Source organism: Hippopotamus amphibius, chromosome 2 (genome assembly GCF_030028045.1).
Source record: "Hippopotamus amphibius kiboko isolate mHipAmp2 chromosome 2, mHipAmp2.hap2, whole genome shotgun sequence".
NCBI classification, from domain to species: Eukaryota; Metazoa; Chordata; class Mammalia; order Artiodactyla; family Hippopotamidae; genus Hippopotamus; species Hippopotamus amphibius.
The window spans coordinates 148,055,246-148,073,988 of NC_080187.1; the positions used below are offsets into that span (position 1 = coordinate 148,055,246).

An 18,743-nucleotide genomic window follows, 5' to 3' on the forward strand; every position below is an offset into this window, starting at 1 on the left:
CACAGGAGGGTGAAAATGCTGTAATGGCATGTATAGAACCCCATTTATGATGATCTTACCATCTTGGTTTACACATAATTGATAGTTTGTTATTTATGAGGAAGGGTTAAGTCTTGGTTAATTTTTTTTTCCTTTTTTTACTCTGTAAACTGTCAACAGGAGTAAGAAATTGTTATTTAGCGAAACACTGGTTTTTTGGGCGTTAGAAATTCCATGGGCACTCCAGTTTATCTTCTGTGTGTAATGTATCTTTGTTCTTGTGGGGCTCAAGATTGAAATCAACTGCTTATGTGTCAGATGACTAAAGTAGGAGTGATAAAATGAATTGACAGCACAAATGACTCCTTATTTCAGTAATTGGAGCCCCATAAAACCTAATTTCAACTACTTAAAAAAAGTGAAATATTTCAGACATAACCCTACTACTTTGAATTTTGTGTTTATCCTTTGTATTATTTTTTCTATTGCTGCATATTACAGATGACCACAAATTTGGCAGCTGAAGACAATACATATTTTCTCATCTCACAGTTTCTGTGGGTTAGGAATCTGAGCACGCTTAGCTAGTCCTGCTTAGGTTCTCACAAAGCTGCAGTGAGAATGTTGACTGAGTTGTATTCCCATCTGGAGGCTCAACTGGGGAAGAAACTGCTTCCAGGCTTCCTTAGGTTGTTGGCAGAATTCACATCCTTGTACTTATGGGACTGAGGGCCCCAGATTCTTCTGGGTGCCATCAGCTCCTGGAGGCTGCCTGCAGTTCCTGTCATGTGGACTCTCCCAGCCTGGCTGCTTACTTCATCAGGCCAGAGAGGAGACTGTACAGTGAATTTACTAGCAAGACAGAGTCTTATATGACATGATGTCATCATAGGAGTGACACCCCATCACCTCTGCCATATTCCCTTGGTGAGAAGCAAGTCACAGGCCCCACTCACACTGGAGGAGGGATTGCACAAGGGGGTGAACCCCCGGAAGCAGGGATCATAGGGGAACCACCTTTAGTCTGTCTGCTCCATCCTTCTCTTGCTATATCCTCTGTAGTTTTACAACCTGTGTGTGCATTACTAAAGAATATACTGTTTGTGTACTTTGTTTAAATGGAATCTTACTGTAGTTACTCTTCAACACTTTGCTTTTTAACTTAACATTGTGAGGTAAATTTATGTTCCTGTAGTTCATTCGTTGTTCACTGCTGCTTAGTGTTTCATTATAGAAATTCTTATTCATCCAGTTTCCTGTCAGTGTGTATTTGGGCTGCTTTCATTTTGTGCTAGTCTAAACTGCTAGATTGAATATTTTTGTACATACTTCCTTGTGCACATTTGCCAAAAATTCTAGGTAATATGCCCATTGTGCAATTGCCTGTGTATATCTTCAGCTTAACTGGATAATTCCGAATTGTCTTCCAAAGTAGCTCTGACCTATACTCCCAGCAGCATTGTTTAACAGTGCCGGTTATTCCACATCCTAACCAGAATTTGGCATTGTCAGGCTTTTAATTTTTGTGAATCAGATGGGTGTGATATGGTGTTTTTTTATGGTTTTAACTTACATTTTCCTTATTACTCTTCATATGTTTCTTGTTCATTCATGTCTTCTGTGAGGATACCTCTCTGGGTCATTTGCATAATTTTCTGTTGTACAGTATATAGTTGTTAATATTGGTTTTTATATATTTTGGATATTATTTTTATATATTCTTTTGTGTATTCTGGATACCTATTCCTTGTCAGTTTTAAGTTTTGCAAATTCCTTCTTCACTTTGGGACTTGTCACACTTCTTATTTAGTGCCTTTTAATGGACAGTAGTTCTTAATTTTAATGTAATTGCACTCATCAGTCTTTCCCATTATGGGTTTTATTTTTTGTATTTTGTTTAAGAAAATTAAAATTATGACTGCACTGAAGACACAAAATGTTGTGTTTTCTTCTAAAGTTTAATATTTTGCCTTTCATGTTTAAATGTTTAAGTCAATGTTTGTATTATATATGGTATTATGAAGAAGGGATCCAATTTCGTTTTTGTCCCCATACAAATAACCAGTTGTTCTAACATCATTAATTGAATAATCCTGTCTTTACCCACTAATCTGCTTTGTCAGTTCTGTAATAAATCAAATTTCACACGTACGTTGGTCTGTTTCTGGACTGTCAGATGTCACTTTTTCTGTTTGTCTGTCACTGTCTGTTCACTGTTGTCTTCTTTTCTACATGTTTGACATCTAAAAGGCCAGACTTCTTTACCTTGTTTTCCCTTGTATCTTGTTTATTCCTAACTCTCTACTCTTCTCTATAAAGTTTACAGTAGTTAGATGTAATGCAGGTTGAAAAGCCCCATGGAGACTTTGATTGGTATTGATTTAAATCAGTACATGTATGGCACGAGTCAGCATTTTGCAATACTGAATGTTTCTATTCATGAATGTAATAGGTATAGCTCTTCATTTATTTAGGTCATTTAAAATGTTTTTCATTAAATATTTATCGTTTTCTCCATAAAAGTCTTTAATCACTTTTGTTACTTATTTCTGGCTCTCTTATATTTTGTTGGTATTCTAAAAAGTTACTTTTTTAAAATATATATATTCTATTCTGATCTATAGACATACAGTCATTGTAATAATTAACTTTTGTGTATTGATCTGTGTCAGACCATCTTGTTGAATTGTCTTACTAATTATAATTTATGTGTAGCTTGTTTTAAGTGAATGATCGTACTGTCTGTGCATAATTCTGTTTCTGCCAATTTGATCCTTATATTTTAAATTTCTTCCACCCTATCTTTAGAGCTACCCTATAGAGTTGTCACTGAATCAGAACATGTACATTTCAATGTAGTATGTGCCTGAAAGGTCGTCATTTTCATGAAGTTTCCAAGTCTACCCTAACACAATAGCTTCGAGCTCCTCTGAGATATTATGAATTTACTTGCCTGTACTGCTTTTTGGTCACTTACTCTAGGTTTGCAATGATAATTATCTTTGTATTTGTTATGTCCTTGGACAGTTTTTTCTCTTTACACCACTGGCACAGTGCCTTGGACCTATGGGTACCACAGATAAGTTGGTTCCTTGGTTGAAATGCTTTCAGGGTCTCAGGTTGAAATGCTTTGCATTTATATGGAGATCACTGAATAATTCAAGACAATATCTTGAATAATTTGAGACGATATCTCCATAAGAGTAAATATGATGTAGGGGAAGTTGTGTGTGTGTGCTGTGTCTTCTCATCAGAGTCACTAATATTTCACAGCATGCTCTCTTCTAGGTGAACAGTGTAGCATTTAATATCGATAGCAGTTGTTGGGCCATTGCATGGCATTTGTATTACATCTAACTACTCTTCCAAAGTTATTCATTTTCATGTGTTACGCAGCACTGGCGCCAGCCCTTGTTGAATGCTTAAAGGACATTATAATAAGATTATAATTGACATGACATTATAGTATTATTACAGTTTTAAGTGATAATAGTGATAATGAGTGTTGAGATAATAGCATAGTGGTCCCCAGAACTAGTGTATGACATGGTTCATGTAAATACTAGCAAAGGGCTATGGGGATTTTTGTTTGTTAGTTAATGTGGTGCTACCAGGTTACAACAGAATTTATATTACTTAGCCATAAAGCTTATGATTATGTGGAATTCTTGACAGTTTTTGAGTATTTGAGAGGTTTCACTATTTCAGAATTTATTCATCAACTGTGACTTATTTTTGTATCATGCCATTTTAGATTTGCATGTTTCAGGTTTACATGAAATGTGACTGCACTGTATCTTATTTTTGAATAAAAGTAACTTTGTAGGTATTAAGTAATGTTTTCATTTGATGCCTCCTAATTTATCTTCTGTGATTTATTTATTTATTTTTTGCCCAGGTGCCATTAGGCTTCTCAGCTCCATTAGATGATCTTCCCCCGGTCCCCCACATGGCATGCTGTACTCTGGAAAACCTCTATCTTCTGATGGGAAGGGAACTGGAAGATCTAGAGGAGGTACCTCCAGGAAATGTGCTGGGTAGGATGGTGCTGCTTATTATATCTGTACCCCATTCTGAGAGATTACCTAACCTATCACACAAACTAAGTGAAACCTTGGAAGGAAATGACTTTGAGCTTGTTTTTGATTTGTTTATTTTTCTCTGGTGTCCTTAGGCTTTAACTTAGTGCATTTGAGTAATTAGCGTGTACGGCAAGAACTTGCTGTAAATTATGGTAGTTCTGTTTTTTAAAAAAAGTACTGCGCAGGTAATCTGTGAATGCTCTATCCTAAGCTGAGGTTCCATTTGTTTGGGAGCAAGAAGGAGAATTCCTGCTCACGTTGAAGTCAGTCTAGATGAATAAGGCGCTTTTGGTTCTGAATTATTGGAAACTATTCTATGTAAAGGTCTATTTTCTTCCAGTATTTTGTACCCATTGAATGTTGCTTTATATTTTCTGTCCATAAGTATTGTTCCTCATTTCCATAATGTTTATTGCTTGCTTGGTTTCTGCTCTTTGTGTGTGGAATTCACTTTTTAAGCTCCTTAGTGCAACCCTAAAGACTCAGCTTAAGGAATTTCCCTTGGATCATCACAGGAACCTGAGTGTGCTATGGAATGCTGCATTGCATTCTGAATCCTTAGGGTCCCTGTCAGCTATTATTGGGTGGTTGCTTGGGCTGGGGATTCTCTTTATGTTTTGGAGAAATGATCTAGACTACTGGTCCAGAACAGCTGGATTTTGTTTTGTCTGCTTTAGTCTGAGAAATATGCCAAAGCATTTTGATGCTCCCTCACAGAAATACATTCTTTTAAAAATTTTTTCATCCTTTTTTGGGGGGGGGGGGGGGGGCATGAGATTAGTAAAATTCCTAGCTTCTCATCAGTGTCACCCATTTCTTTTCACCCCGTTGGAAAATTCTATTGAACCTTAACAATTCATATAACTTTACGAGCTTCCATAGCCAGCAGAATATTTTATCAGGAGGGACATGGGAAGGTGAATGGAAAACACCCTATTTTGTTTATAAGCCTTTCTGGGGATTACTGTATTTCTTTGATTCAATTAATTTTGTTTCTTGAATGGAAGGTGAGGTGGAAGGTCTCTAAACAATGTTTAAGTGAAAGAAAAGGTATTGACTGAAGGGTTGAGTGAATGGTTTTTGTAATATCCCCTCCAATTAAGGCTCATTGTTTGTAATCTTTCCCCAATAGAGGTTAGGATCTTGACATGCAATAGTTCTGATTTCTTTCTTTCTGCTTCTCGATTTCCATATGCTGTTCAGGACTAAGGTCAGCTGGGTTATCAGTAGGGAAGCCATCTCTCTCACCTGCCTCCTAAGGCAGCCTTAACTCTGCCATCTGCTACAGGAGGCCTACTACAAGTTAAAACTTTCTTCGTCCTGGAGAAAAGAGATATGCCTCATTCTCTTTTAAAATATTTTGGGGTGGTGGTAGGAGCTGTGGTGATGGTAAAGGTGATTAAACATTTGTTTGCCGAATTCAGTTATAAAAAAATATGACAGTTGGACACACAACTTTAGGACAAATGAATTAAGCAGAAAAGCCAGATTTATTTCGTATAAGAATTAGGGTTATATTGAGCTGCAGGTAATCAAAAAACCAACTGCATAGTCTTAAACTTTACTCAGTAGGAAGTTTAGGATAGAGGACAGACAGTTGAGGGCTGGTGGGATAGCTCTTCTGTGTCATCAGGGAGGCAGGTTCCTTCGTTTCGCCTGTTTGCAATCCTCATCACGTGGCTTTTGCCCCCATGGAACTGAGATGGCGCCTGTATCTCCAGGAGTCTCATCAACATTCCTGGCAGGAAGAGGTCACGAAGGCCAAAGACCTTCTCGTAGCACCGATGTTTTTATTTGGAAAGAAATGCCCTCTTAGTGACTAATGTATATATCTTCATTTCTTTGTAATTTTGTCTTGTGATCACTCCTAGCTGCAGTGGAGGCCAAGGATCAAGTCCCTTACAGTTGCTACAATTAAGGCAAGTCATATTGGGGTTGTGAATGGCTTTTGAATAGCCAGTCCACACTATCAGCCACATTTCCTCCACATTTGCCGGGTGTTGCCTGAGGCTCCTTCGTTAAGGTTCTGTTTCTTTACATTAAGGAGGAAGATAGTCTGCCAGAATGATCATAAAAATAACATTGAAGGGGTTGGAATCCAGCCAACCACTTTGACTTACCTTCTGAATTGAAGCATACAGTAATTGTTGTCCTTCTGTTAATCCAAATCTAATCAAACCCCATGCCTGAGTAGAAAACATGAGTATACCAAAAATCTGGCCATAGTTTTGCCACTAACTAGTTACATAGCCTCAGGCCAATCGTATAACCTTTCTGGTCCTCAGTTTTCCCAAATGATTTATGATTTGGACTAGAGTAATTTTTACTAACATTTCTTATAGTAAAAATAGAACAGCTACTTTAATTTGTTTTTTTCTTCTAAGAAGACTATTTTTGGACTCCCAGGGCTGCTTTTATTATATTTATCATATATCGTTAACTTTAAGGACAGAATATTAAATAGCATTGTATGGATACATTTTATTGCTGTAGTTATAAAATATAAACAAAATTATATTTCGTATGTCTTGTTTGTAAAATACATGCATACAAATGTAAAAATTAAATACAAACAAAACTCAAGTTTAAAATTGCCATTATATTATGGCAGGTTGACGTTTCAGTGAGAATAGAGTGAGATAAAAATTCTTGTCATAAAAATCTTCCCTGGCCTGTGTCGGTATATACCATTGGTTGAAACAAGTCCTAAACTAGATTATCTCCAAGGTTCCCTCCAGCTTTAACTTTTTTAGGCTTGTGTTTTTTAGAGAAAAATCTTATTTTAGTTATTAGGATATTTCCCTTCCTAGTATTCCTTAGAAGGAACAGTAAATTTTTGACATGGTTGCTTGCTTGGTTTTAGAACCCTATCAGAACATCTTGAACTAGTTACCAGCCTGAGAGTCAGAATTACCTTTTGTAAGGCAAATTTCACTTGTTCTTTGATTAAAAAACTACATCATATGTAGCAGTAGTAGCAGTTTCATAAGCCAGGTGTTTAATAAAAACAACCTTTCAAAAGCTAGGAGTAAGTTTAAGGAGGACAGAGGAGAAGGCCAAGAATTATGCTGTATTAAGAGGTGAGAAGCAAACAGAACAAGAGAAAGCTAACTGCCACCAGGGTAATAAATGCTGGGATTCTATCTGTCAGTGTCTAGGATGAGTTGACTGAGACCAGGTATGTCAGCATAGTTGTTGTAGCTGTTTGCTTAAAACAGGTTTGTCTTCCTGTGGTGGGGGATGGGCAAGGGGGGGTGAATGGAAAGAGTAAGTTGAGAGGCTGAATGTAGTTGAATTAATCTACATGATCCAGTTATCTGTTGCTGCATAATAAATCACCCAAAGCCTAGTGACTTAAAACAAAGGCACTTGTAAATTTTTCATGGATCTGCAATTTGGATATAGTTTGGTGGGACAGCTTGTCTCCATTCCATGTGATGTCAGTTGAAGTGCTCAAAGCCTGGGCGCCAGAATTATGTGAAGGCTCTTTTCACTCACACGTCTGGTGGTTGATGCTAGTTGTCAGCTGGGACCTTGTCTGGAAGTGGAACTGAGGCTGGAACCTGTGGCCTTTCCATATGGCTCCTCACACAGCGTGATGATTGGGTTCTGCAGGTGGGCATCCCGATAGACAGAGCCAGGAGGAAGCTGTATCAAATTTTATGACCCAGCCTCTAAAGCCTTCGGCCTCATTTCTGCCACAGTCTCTTTATTGGAAAGTGAGAGTCACTAAGACTGGCCCATATTCCAAGGGAGGGAACTAATTCCACCTTTGATGGGAGATATGTCAAAGAATTTGTGGGTATGTTTTAAGATGACCACACCACTAATCACAGATAATTTCTTGTTTCCTTTCGTATTTTAGCAGGCCTCTAGCAGGACAGATATTATAGATTAAGATGTAGTGATGTTTATAATCATCAGGCAAGTGTGTAAACGTCATCTTTTTTTACTCTTCTTAGGGAAAAAGTTGCAATTCTTATTTTAATAAGAAAATAGTAGACTAATACCCATATGCTTTTCATCAGAAATGATACCGAGTCAGCTTTTTCAGCTGCGAATGAAAATTTTTGTTGGAGAAGGAAATGAAAACATTATATGGCATTCTTGAACAAGTTAGTGTATATAGTCAAAGTCTAAAGGAAAGTTCTTTCATTGGTGCTTGAAAAAATGCAGATTTCACATTTGAACTCGGCTATAACTCACTTGGACTACTTACACCGACTGATAAGTGTGGTTAGATTTTATGGTCTGAAAGTAGTCAATTTAAGGTTTAAAATCATTTGACTCCAACCTGATGTTTGAAAAGTTGGTGTAGATGGGACCAGAGAGACCTTACCGTGTTGAACACACAATAGTCTTTTGTTCAGTTCTCTACTGAGAGTATCTCTAAAAATAAATGTTTGCAACAGGTTCCTATTAAAATGTGAGGGGAAATTGAATTAGGACTCCAGATCTTTAGCCTTTTCTTATACACTTTTAGATCTCTTGCATATGGTTAAATCTTTAAAATTTTAGGGACATATTCTAAGAGAAAGTATGATATTCCTCTTTTTACAACATGAAGAAAATAATAAATATTAATTAGCCTTTTTCTGAAATGGTTTTAGTTTTGCCATGGTTGGTTGCTGAGTTGATAGGAAATCAGTGTGGATTGAATGCAGAGAGAGAGAGAGAGGAAGTTTGTGTGTGTGTGTGTGTGTGTGTGTGTGCGTGTGTATGTCCTTAGTCATGTGTGGTGACTAAAGAGTCAGAAGCCTTTGAAGGGTTTTACTAGCAGATTTGATTTGATTATTTCAAGGCAAAGCTCAACAGTTTGTGACTCTTAAGGCTTTGTAGTACTTTTGTAATACTTTAAATTCACTTACTAGTGAATTTCTTTTAAATATACATTATTATGAACATTTCCACTTGAAAAGAGTCTATTTTAATCAGTAAATAACCAGCAGCCTTACTAGTCATTTCTTAGTATTAATAGTTTCAACTGATTTTAATACTTTTATTTCACAGATGGTAATGAATTTTTCCTCCACTTTCCTAATAGTTACGTGCCTTATTACTTTTATTTGTATATTGCCTATAAAATTATGATAAATAATAATAGTTGTAGCTGCTGTTCTCTCTTGTTCCTTCCTGACATTAATGAAAACATTCCTTGTATTTTAGTTTCAGGTTTGCTGATGCCTATTGATTCATCTCTCTTAAACATGCTGGGAAGGTTTGGGGTTTTTTCAAAATCAGAAGTAGATACTTAATTTTTATTGATGCATTCTCAGCATCGGAAGACAGGGTTATACAGCTTTTCTCCTTCATGTAATCGGTGTCATAAATTACAGTTTAATTTTTTCCTGATTAGTAAGATGTCCTTGTGTTTCTAGAAAAAAGCAGTATTTGAACGTTCCACACTTTCTTTATACACTGTTAGATTCAGTTTTCTAGTATTTCATCCAGACTTTTCTTGTACTATGAATAAAATTGTCATCATTTTCTTGGTGTCATGGTAATTCAAAAATGGAAAGCTTCCATCTTGCCTTCCCTCTAGAGCTGTACTGTCCAATTGGTAGCCATTAGCCATATGCCATTATTTAATTTTAAATATATTAGAATCAGATAATATTAAAAAAAAGTTTATCAGATGCACTGGTCACATTTCAGATGCTCAGTAACCACATGTTGCTAGTGGCTATCATTTTGGACAGTGTTATTCTATTCTATCATATTCTATAGAATATGATAATCATCTTTTCTTTGAAAGTTTTGAAATAGTTCACTTGTAAATCATCTTGACAGGGAACATAAAATGTTTGATTCTTTCAGTCTGGTAGACTGTCTTTCTCATGGTCAATTCTGTGTTTCTGTTTTCTTTATTCCTTCACTATATAAGTTTGTCTTTTTTATTTTGAGGTCGTAAGGCTTATATGTGAATTCCAAGGATTATGATTTTTTTAAAGTTCTTTTTAAATAGTTTTCAGTATAATGTGGGTCATAGTAGAGATCTGTTTGAAAAGTGCAGAGAAGTTAAATAAGAATTATTTGTTACCATGGGGACAACCACCAGTCTTTTTTTATCTGTATATGTGTACGTATATTTTTTAAATTGTGCTAAACACAAAATTTACCTTCTTAACCATTTTTAAGTGTACAGTTCTGTAGTATACATATTTTTAATACAAAAAAATAACACTTTCTATACTGTTTTTTAATCTATATTTTTCTCTTAGAGATATTCTGTTCTCACAATATTTATAGCTTTTCCTCTTTAAGTGCATTGCTATAACTCTTAGAACAGTGTTAAAAAGTGGTGCAATAGTGGTGTCTTATTCCTTTTATAGTATAGGAATTCCTGTAAACATTTTAGTGTTTCCACGAGATTTGATCTGGATAGTCTTTATGATGAACATAAAGTATCCTCCCATTTCTGTTTACTAGATTAATGTTTAAAATGTGGAGAGATGTTGAGATTCATCGAGTGGTGTTTTTCACACCTTTCAGGTGATACATAGTTTTCTCTTTTGACCCACTTATATTGTAAATCACATTAACACATTTCCTAATATCAAACCAGTTTTGTATTCCTGGAATAAGCTATTTGATGAGTGTATTTCAGTATGTTAACAGAGCAGTGAATTCAATTGGTTGGTAGTTTTTTCTGTAAAGTGTTTATAGTATTTGTAAGTTCACCTGACCTTTAGTTTTTTGTATATTTTATATTTGTGGAGTTTAGGTATCAGCTTTATACTTGCTGCATGAAGAAATAAATTAGGGGATATTTTCATTGTTTCTTGTTTTGCAGAACAGTTTAAACAACACAGGAATTTTCTGGCTCTTAAGAAATTTGATTAACACCACGAAAGCAACTATACTTGGTTGGTTGTCAGGTTGTGATTTGATAATGTTAGCAATTGTTGTTGTCCCTTTTTTTTTTTATTTAGAAGAGTTGGTTCATGTTTTTTCTTTTTTTCAGCCTGAATCTTTCTTATAACTTTGGTTGGTCTTCTTTAGTTTTATGTGCAGTGTTTTTTATATAAATTTATTTATTTAATTGGTTTATTGGCTCCATTGGGTCTTCATTGCTGCACACAGGCTTTCTCTAGTTGTGGAGAGCGGGGGCTACTCTTTGTTGCAGTGCTCAGGCTTCTCAATGTGGAGCCTTCTCTTGTTCCAGAGCATGGGTTCTAGGCACATGGGCTCAGTAGTTGTGGTTCACGGGCTCTGGAGCATAGGCTCAATAGTTGTGGCACATGGCTTAATTGCTCTGTGGCATGTGTGATCTTCCTGGAGCAGGGCTTGAACCTGGGCCCCCTGCATTGGCAGGCGAGTTCTTAACCACTGTGCAACCTAGGAAGTCCCTATATGCAGTATTCTTTTTATTGTTACATTTTTATGTGTACTCTAATTCAACACTTTTCAACCAGTGTACTACAGTTGCACTTAATAAGTGCGACAAGCTCTTGAACCTTTAGCCCTTAAGGCAGCTGAGCAGGTTATGGGATAGCTGGGGTCCTCATTTTGAGACGTGTCTGTTGAATCCTCATTTTCACTCGCTGTAGTAGCTGGCTAAAACTGCGTAACTTCTTTTGAATAGATAGACTAATACAGCTTCATAACCTAAGAATTGACTATTAATAATCTTATTGCCACTCTAGACATATGAGAACAAATGATTATGTGATAGGAATTTTTTTCCCCTCTGTCTCCAAATACTATATTCCTCTTTTACTCTTAAATGGCACTTATAAAAGAGAGATCAGCTTGTCAGAGGAAATCAAGGAAGAGATAATTGAAACAGTTTTTGCAGAAGTTTTTTTAAAGAAAGGCGTGACATGGATAAATTGTTTGAAGGAGTGGTTGGGTCAAGGCAAAAATAGAGGGAAGGTGTGTTGTAAGTGTGTGTAATAGTTTGGTAATAGTTGTTTTTTGGAGTGAAAAAGAGATAGTGAAAGGGGAGAGATGAAGGATGGAGTGAAATGTTCAAATGATTAGTGTTATATAGAATATAACCTCTCCCAACTCAACAGTGTGAAAAAACATGGTCGTCTGGTGAGAGCAAGGAAGGTTTGGGAGGGAATAAGGTTTTCAAGTATGTGATAATACATGGAGAAACTACAGTGAGCATTTACTAGCAGTTCATCGGATTGTACCGTGACTAAATGGTATTGCAGTGAGGCATTGGGAAGAAGTGGAAGTGGGAAGTGTAGTGAGTATTGAAAATATTAAGATTGGCCTGAGTTGAGTGCCAGTCAGGGACGGACTCCAGGCTATTCTTAGACATTTTGGAGCTGCCCCGTGTAAACTTGGAGGCAGTACCACTGAGACCTGTTTGGAAGGGGCAGGCTCACCTGTCATTGAGCCGCCTCACATAAACTCAGCTCATAGGCTTGTTGCAGTTTCCTCATTTCCATTTGTTTTTGGCCCTACCAAGCCTATTTCAGATACAGTAGTTGAAAAAGTGAACAGTTGTATTTAGAACTTACACATAATAGTAAATGTACTACAGGTCATATTCCATTTCAGGTGAATTTGGAAACATACTTGTGAGTTGAATAATTATCAGCATAATTATCATGCCAACCCCAGGGAGGCCAGGGGGCCAGAGCCTGGAATTTAGCTAAACTGATAAGACACTAACAGGTCAAATGTCAGATACAGGAATCAGGAAAGAGCAGGTGGTTATGAACAAAGCAAAGGTCAAGTTTAAGAAACTGTTGGTGATACATTTGACCTCTTTTCTTAGTATTTTTAATGCATGACAGAATGGGGAAATAATTTGACTTCCATAAATTGTTTAATGAAGTTTGGGGGGATATCCTTGATTCCACACAATAGTCTTGTTGGCAAGGCCAAATTTGATTTTATCCAGCTGACGACTGACTGTCAAAATACTCTCTTATACACCTAAATTGGTACCATCCATTGAAGTACAACTTGGCATTGTATATCAAGAGTTTTAAAGATAATCATATCTTGAATAATAATCATATCCTTTAACCCAAAAGTGCTACCTTTAGGAATTGATTCAGAGGGAAATAATTAACATTGTACTCAAAGATTTGACTATGAAGATATTTATTATAGTCTTGGGGGAGATGGTAAATGGTTAAATAGAATTTGTAAAAAAATTTTCCAAAAAGAAAGGTATTTCTACAGAGACTATGAGGATACTTTGAAGGCAGCTGATTTTGAGTGATAACAGTAACTTTGGGTTTTGAGTGGTGGTGACAATTATAAAGGCTCGACATCTCTTTGGTCTTTTCAGAAGAGATGAAGTATGTGATTTAGAGGAAGATGTGATGTTGAATGGAGAAACATGTTTCTAGTATGACCTAAAATGTGGTAGACCCATTAGATGTGAAAGTAATCAAGGAAATGCATGTATTTTAAAATCATGAGATATATTATAACTTAAAATGGTGAAATTCTTAAAATCTGGTAATACCCTGTGTTGTAGGAATTGAGCAGTGGAAACATTTATAAACTGTTGATGTAAATTGTAAATTGAACCACTTTGAAGAATAGGTGACTGTTAAGACAGCAATTCCAGTTGTAGGTGTATATCTTAGAGAAACTTTTAAATCTACTCGTAAATAAGGAAACGTGCAAGAATGCTCATAGTAGCACTAATTACAATAGCAACAAAGGGGGCAGGGGAGGGGAACAACGTAATTATCCATTGACAGAAGAATGCATAAGTAAATTATGGTGCAGTCGTGAAGTAGAATATTATACATGGGTGAAAATGAACTACACTGTAAATATCAACTTGGGTCAGTCTCACAGGTAGTGCATTTTAAAAACAAACAAGTTGTCAACCATTTATGTAAAGGTTAAAAACATGTAAATATTGTATATTGTTTAGAAACGGGTACATATGTAATAAAAAAAAAAATACATGAAGAGGTAAACAGCAAGTTCAAGAGAGTAATTCCCTTGAGAGGGGGACGTGATTGGGAGGGGTAACAAATATTGGTAATATTCTCTTTTGTGAGGTGTGAATAGTGAGCCTATATTGTCTGTTTTATTTTTCTTTTTACCTTTTTTATACCCTAAATATCATCTAATTTATTTTTTAGAAAATCAGAAGGGAAGACAGTGTTAATATCTTTCTTTGACAGCATTGGTGCTGTTTGTAGAATTTATCCTATTGAATTGAGTGAAGAAATATGAAGTATATGGATTGGAAATACGATACTCTGGGTTAAAATTGCAGCTGGAAAAAAAAAAAAATTCCAGCCGAGGAACTTTTCAGCTTTGTAGCCTTGGGCAAGGTACTTAACCCCTCTGATTCTTCATTTCATCGTGCAGATGAGGATAATGGAAAGCAGCAAGATGATACCCCTTACTTTGTTTCAGAAAATTTCAAAAGGCAAAATGTTAATTAAGCAGCATGGTTATTACCATTGATTTCCACGGGAAATATTATCATTAATTAATTGACTGCCAGTATTCACACTTACTAAGAACATAAATCGTAAGTGAAGCACATAATTATGAAGATTAAAAAACACTTGTGATTTAGTGTAACTCTTTTGATCTAATTGAAAAATTCAAGTTGGCCACCATAAACGTTCTGGGAAAAGTACTCTGTTGTTCTTGTGAAGTCTATCTGAAAAATGTCCTCCAGAAACAATGTAATTTGTAGAGAAGAGATCAGATGCTTTGGCTCTTACCGAAAGAAACTATTTCTCTGACTCTCCCTCTCATCCTTAGTTACTCAGAGTTAACAAAGGATCAGAACTTCTGGTAACTTCTTCAAGAGAAAGCTTGAGGTAAAAAGAGAGGATGGAAGGAATCAGTTTTCTGGAGAAAGGGTGAATCCTTGAAACTTCTTAATTGCCAACATTGATGTTAGAACTCCATTCCACCTGGGTCGGAGCCTGACTCCAGAAGTGGACGTTTTAGAGAAGGAGGAGTGGCTGAGGCAGAAGGTGGTGGCTTGCAAGTTGGAGGAGGTAGAGAATTTTCTATTGAGAAGCATGTGTACAAGCTTGAACACAGTGAAGACATAAGCAGACAGTGGTGGTGTCCCAGATTCTTCCGTGAGAGGTCACATCATGTGCCTGGTCAACAAAGCCATGAGCTATTTGAGGTAGATTCGGAGTTAAGGTTTGACTTTTTTTTTTTTTTTTGCCAGAAGGTTTTAACTATAGAAATAAGTATATATTCTTCTGAAATGTTATTCTGAAAATATAGTGATTAATAAATATAAAGCACACCACAAAACAGCAGTATAATTTGTTTCCTTGAAATAAAAGGAAATATATTGGTTAATTTTTTTAAGCTGTCATTTGTAAGGTAAATCCTTAATTGGACCTCTAGAATTGTATTAACAGCAGTAGGAGCTGAAAGCAGCTAGGTTCTGCCCTGGAATAAAATATATTGTGGTCTTTTAAAAAGCACTTGGTCTTTTTCCAGTTTTGTAGGGTGGGGAGGAGAGTCAGTTCACCTTTTCCAGGGGAAGGAAGTCCCTTTCTGCTTCATTGGTGGGCATTTAGCTTATATCATCCAAACACTTCACACAAGCTAATTTGGGGTGGGGTGGGATGGGGGACTGACTGCAGACACCTTAAGGATTGGACCTCATAGGTCTCTACACTTAATTCAGTGAATACTGGTTGAATGAATGAATCGATCAATCAAATAGAAAGATCACTGAGCTTAGGTAAGAGAACACATGAGCTGCCAGAGCTACTTAGTGTTTATCATTTGTCTCTTCAAAGTTTACAGTGTTCTCAGGTACAAAAGGAAGAGTGTGGAAAACATTTCTTCAGAAGTGAACACATTTGCTTTTCATCATAAACATTCTGGAATTTTGTAGGTGAGGGCAAGAATAGTTGCTTGTTCTGAGCATTTCTCATTTAAGGATATCAGGATAGTGATGTTTTAATGTGATATGATTGTCCAGGGCCCCAGCACCAAGGTGATGTTATCACTGGAAATTCTTCATTTGGCTCAGGTAGACATTGAAATGAATTGCTTCTTCCTGCACTCAGTGTATCCCAGCTGTTCTGGGAGATTCAGAGGATATATTCTGGGCTGAAAAAGGCTTTTTGATGTTGGAGAAGCAGAGATATTCTGAGTCTTTTTCTGTTCTTTTCTGCCTACCTTGGTCCAGTCAAGAGAAGAGCATCGTTCTAGGCTTTGTAAAGGCCAAAATTGCCCACAGGAGCCATTTGAGGCCCCTTCCCAGCCTCCAAAAGTAAGGGAGTTCCCAAGGCAAGCCAGAACTTTACTGCCTCATAGCCTAGAGAGCTGGTCTATCCCTACTTGTTATTTTGTACCATATTCTCAGAGGTGTGATGTGTAGGGACTTAAGCTCCACTGATACTTTTCCTCTTTTTCTTTTCTGTTTGTTTAATTCTTTTTACTCTCTGTCAAGTACTTTGGCATTTGTACTCTTTCTTGCGTCCTTCTTTGACTGTTTTACGTTACATAACTCTTGTGTGCTCAGCTAAGCTCTGGCATGGACTGAGTTACCTATAGGCCAAATATTCCAGTTTTTTTTTTTCCAGATGCATAGCTGTTGTGCCATCACAGTTTATTGAGTAAACCTTCCCCCACCACCAAGTTTTAATACCACTTTTGTCACTGTTAAATTCCTACAAATACTATAGTAGTCTGATTCTGGGCTCTATTTTCTATTCTGATGTATTTGCCAGTCTGTATTGTTTGGTTTTGATGGTTTCAGTCATTCTTTCTTAATCTGGTTTTATCACTTTTCATTTTAATAATTTTTTTGGCTCTTCTTGGACATTTATTATATGAACTTGAGATCATTTTACTTCATTCCAGTAGATTAAATATCTATATTGCGACATTTTATTTTATTTACTGAAGTAAATTGTGATCACTTACTTTCACTGTAAAGCTCAATAAATATAGAAAATACTAGGTGAACTACCTTCCTAGGGGTAGTCACTATAGGTGTGATATACAGTGTAATGTGTATTTTTCCAAACTTCTGTCCATGCGTAAGCACACATTCATACGTACACATGTTTTATAGTAAGAAATAATTTTATGTGTGTGAATTTATAAGTTCATTTGGGAAGAATTGACGTCCTTACCATATTAAGCCATTTCTAGTGTTGCAGAGCTAAGGAAGGGGCTGCGACTTAAACCCTGCTCTGTGTTGTTCTGGTCTCCTAACTTTATTATTACCACATCATTTTAAACCACTGAATTGTACCAATACTAGTCTATTTGGGGAAGAAGCCCTTTCCATTTTCATATAAGCTCTCTTGCTGTGGGCCTCAGGCCTGGCTGTCTGAAATCGAGCCAGCTGGTAAGCAGCCAGAATGAGTACTTCTGCCCCAGGGTCTTCCCAAGACGAAGATGTCTGCCCTGGGCCTTCTTACTCTGGGGTATTTATGAGGTCCAGGATCTCTTTTATTTTCTAACTTGTGGAGAGACCAGTTGCTCCCTTAGTGGCATAAATTAATCCCTAGGATGCCTGGGTGACCGTTAATCCAGCTCCATTTTTCAGATTTTCTGGCATTTAGATGAGACCTTTTCCTGTGTTGGCATAGCCTGTCCGTAGTTTTTACCTTTCTTTGGATGTTTCACTTGAGATTTGGGGGAGAGAGGAAGGACATTTCACCTGAAATTTGGGGGAGAGAGGAAGGGTTATCACTGTCTCTGACAAGCCTGCCTTTCTCAGGATCCAAAGTCTCTTAAAAGAAAAAAAATAAGATGGAGGTTTTCTTCTGTTTTGTTTTTAAACATGTAGTGAACTTTTGTTTGCTCTGAATCTGAAAGACAAACCTTTTGTTTGCTTAATTTTATAGCCTAGTCATTCTCTCACATACATGGATTTCATGCTTACTGTATGTTTGGTTCTGTATTATCTGATAGGTTAGATTTCTCATGCTGGGTGCTTAATTTTAATCTTCCAAATTATTTATAGACCCTTCACGGTTTTGATCCCAAACTAGCCGATAAGGTAGCCTCTTACATGAGAAAAAGCACTAGGTATGCCAGCCGAGACCTCTGGCAAGTTGGCTACTTTTGTGGGAACTTCCAGACCTGAAAGCATATCCATAGAAAGTAAGGTTGGGTCAGGTGATCTCTTCTGATGAGCCTTTGCTTCTCTGTTAGTTGGCTTTCCGGGAACTTTCCTAATTGCCCATATCTTGGGCTTTCCTACTTCTTTTAGTTGCTTTGCTGTTCTCAGAACCCTCTTTGTTCTTCCTCCTATCTGTGGATTTCTCTAGGTGACATTCAGAACCAGAGGTCCAGAGGCCATTTGACAGATAGGGGATTCCATCCCTCCAAAGTTTCTTCTAACAACCAGGAGCTTTAAAAAAGCGGTTCGTATCCTGATTGTATGTACAAGGGCCAGCTGCACATGGCTGTGCCTTAATAGAAGTCCAGAATGGTTTTCTTGGACTTGAACCAACTGAGAAGCATTGCCACTTTCTCTGAAAGCCCAAGTGATGATCATCATTTTTACCAGCTTAGACTTCTGGGCAGAGGTCCAGTGGGCTGAGTCTGCTCTCTGAAGCCATCAGGGGATGTCGAAAGGCATCTCAGCCAGTTGTTCCTGCTCTAGCAAGGTCCACAGCTACACTGAGATGAACACAAGGGGGCAGCCTTTCCCACAGATTTTGATCATATTGGAAAACAGAGAAAGACTGGGGTATCTGTGTATGATCTTGTGCGTGAGCCTGTGCTCTGTGCCAGAGC

At 37.0% G+C, this 18,743-nt stretch overlaps 1 protein-coding gene across 6 annotated transcripts in view; it reads left to right on the top strand.

The window, feature by feature from the left end:
- Positions 1-18,743, top strand: part of EFL1 (elongation factor like GTPase 1) — a 124,399-nt gene that overhangs the window by 40,352 nt on the left and 65,304 nt on the right. For all 6 annotated transcript variants that reach the window (XR_009051273.1, XM_057721353.1, XM_057721356.1 and 3 more), the window contains one exon: positions 3,878-4,016. Coding sequence is in view for 5 of the 6 variants with exons in the window: in XM_057721353.1 (XP_057577336.1) it covers positions 3,878-4,016 (139 nt within the window). In the remaining variant the exon portion in view is untranslated. The remainder of the gene's footprint in view (positions 1-3,877; positions 4,017-18,743) is intronic.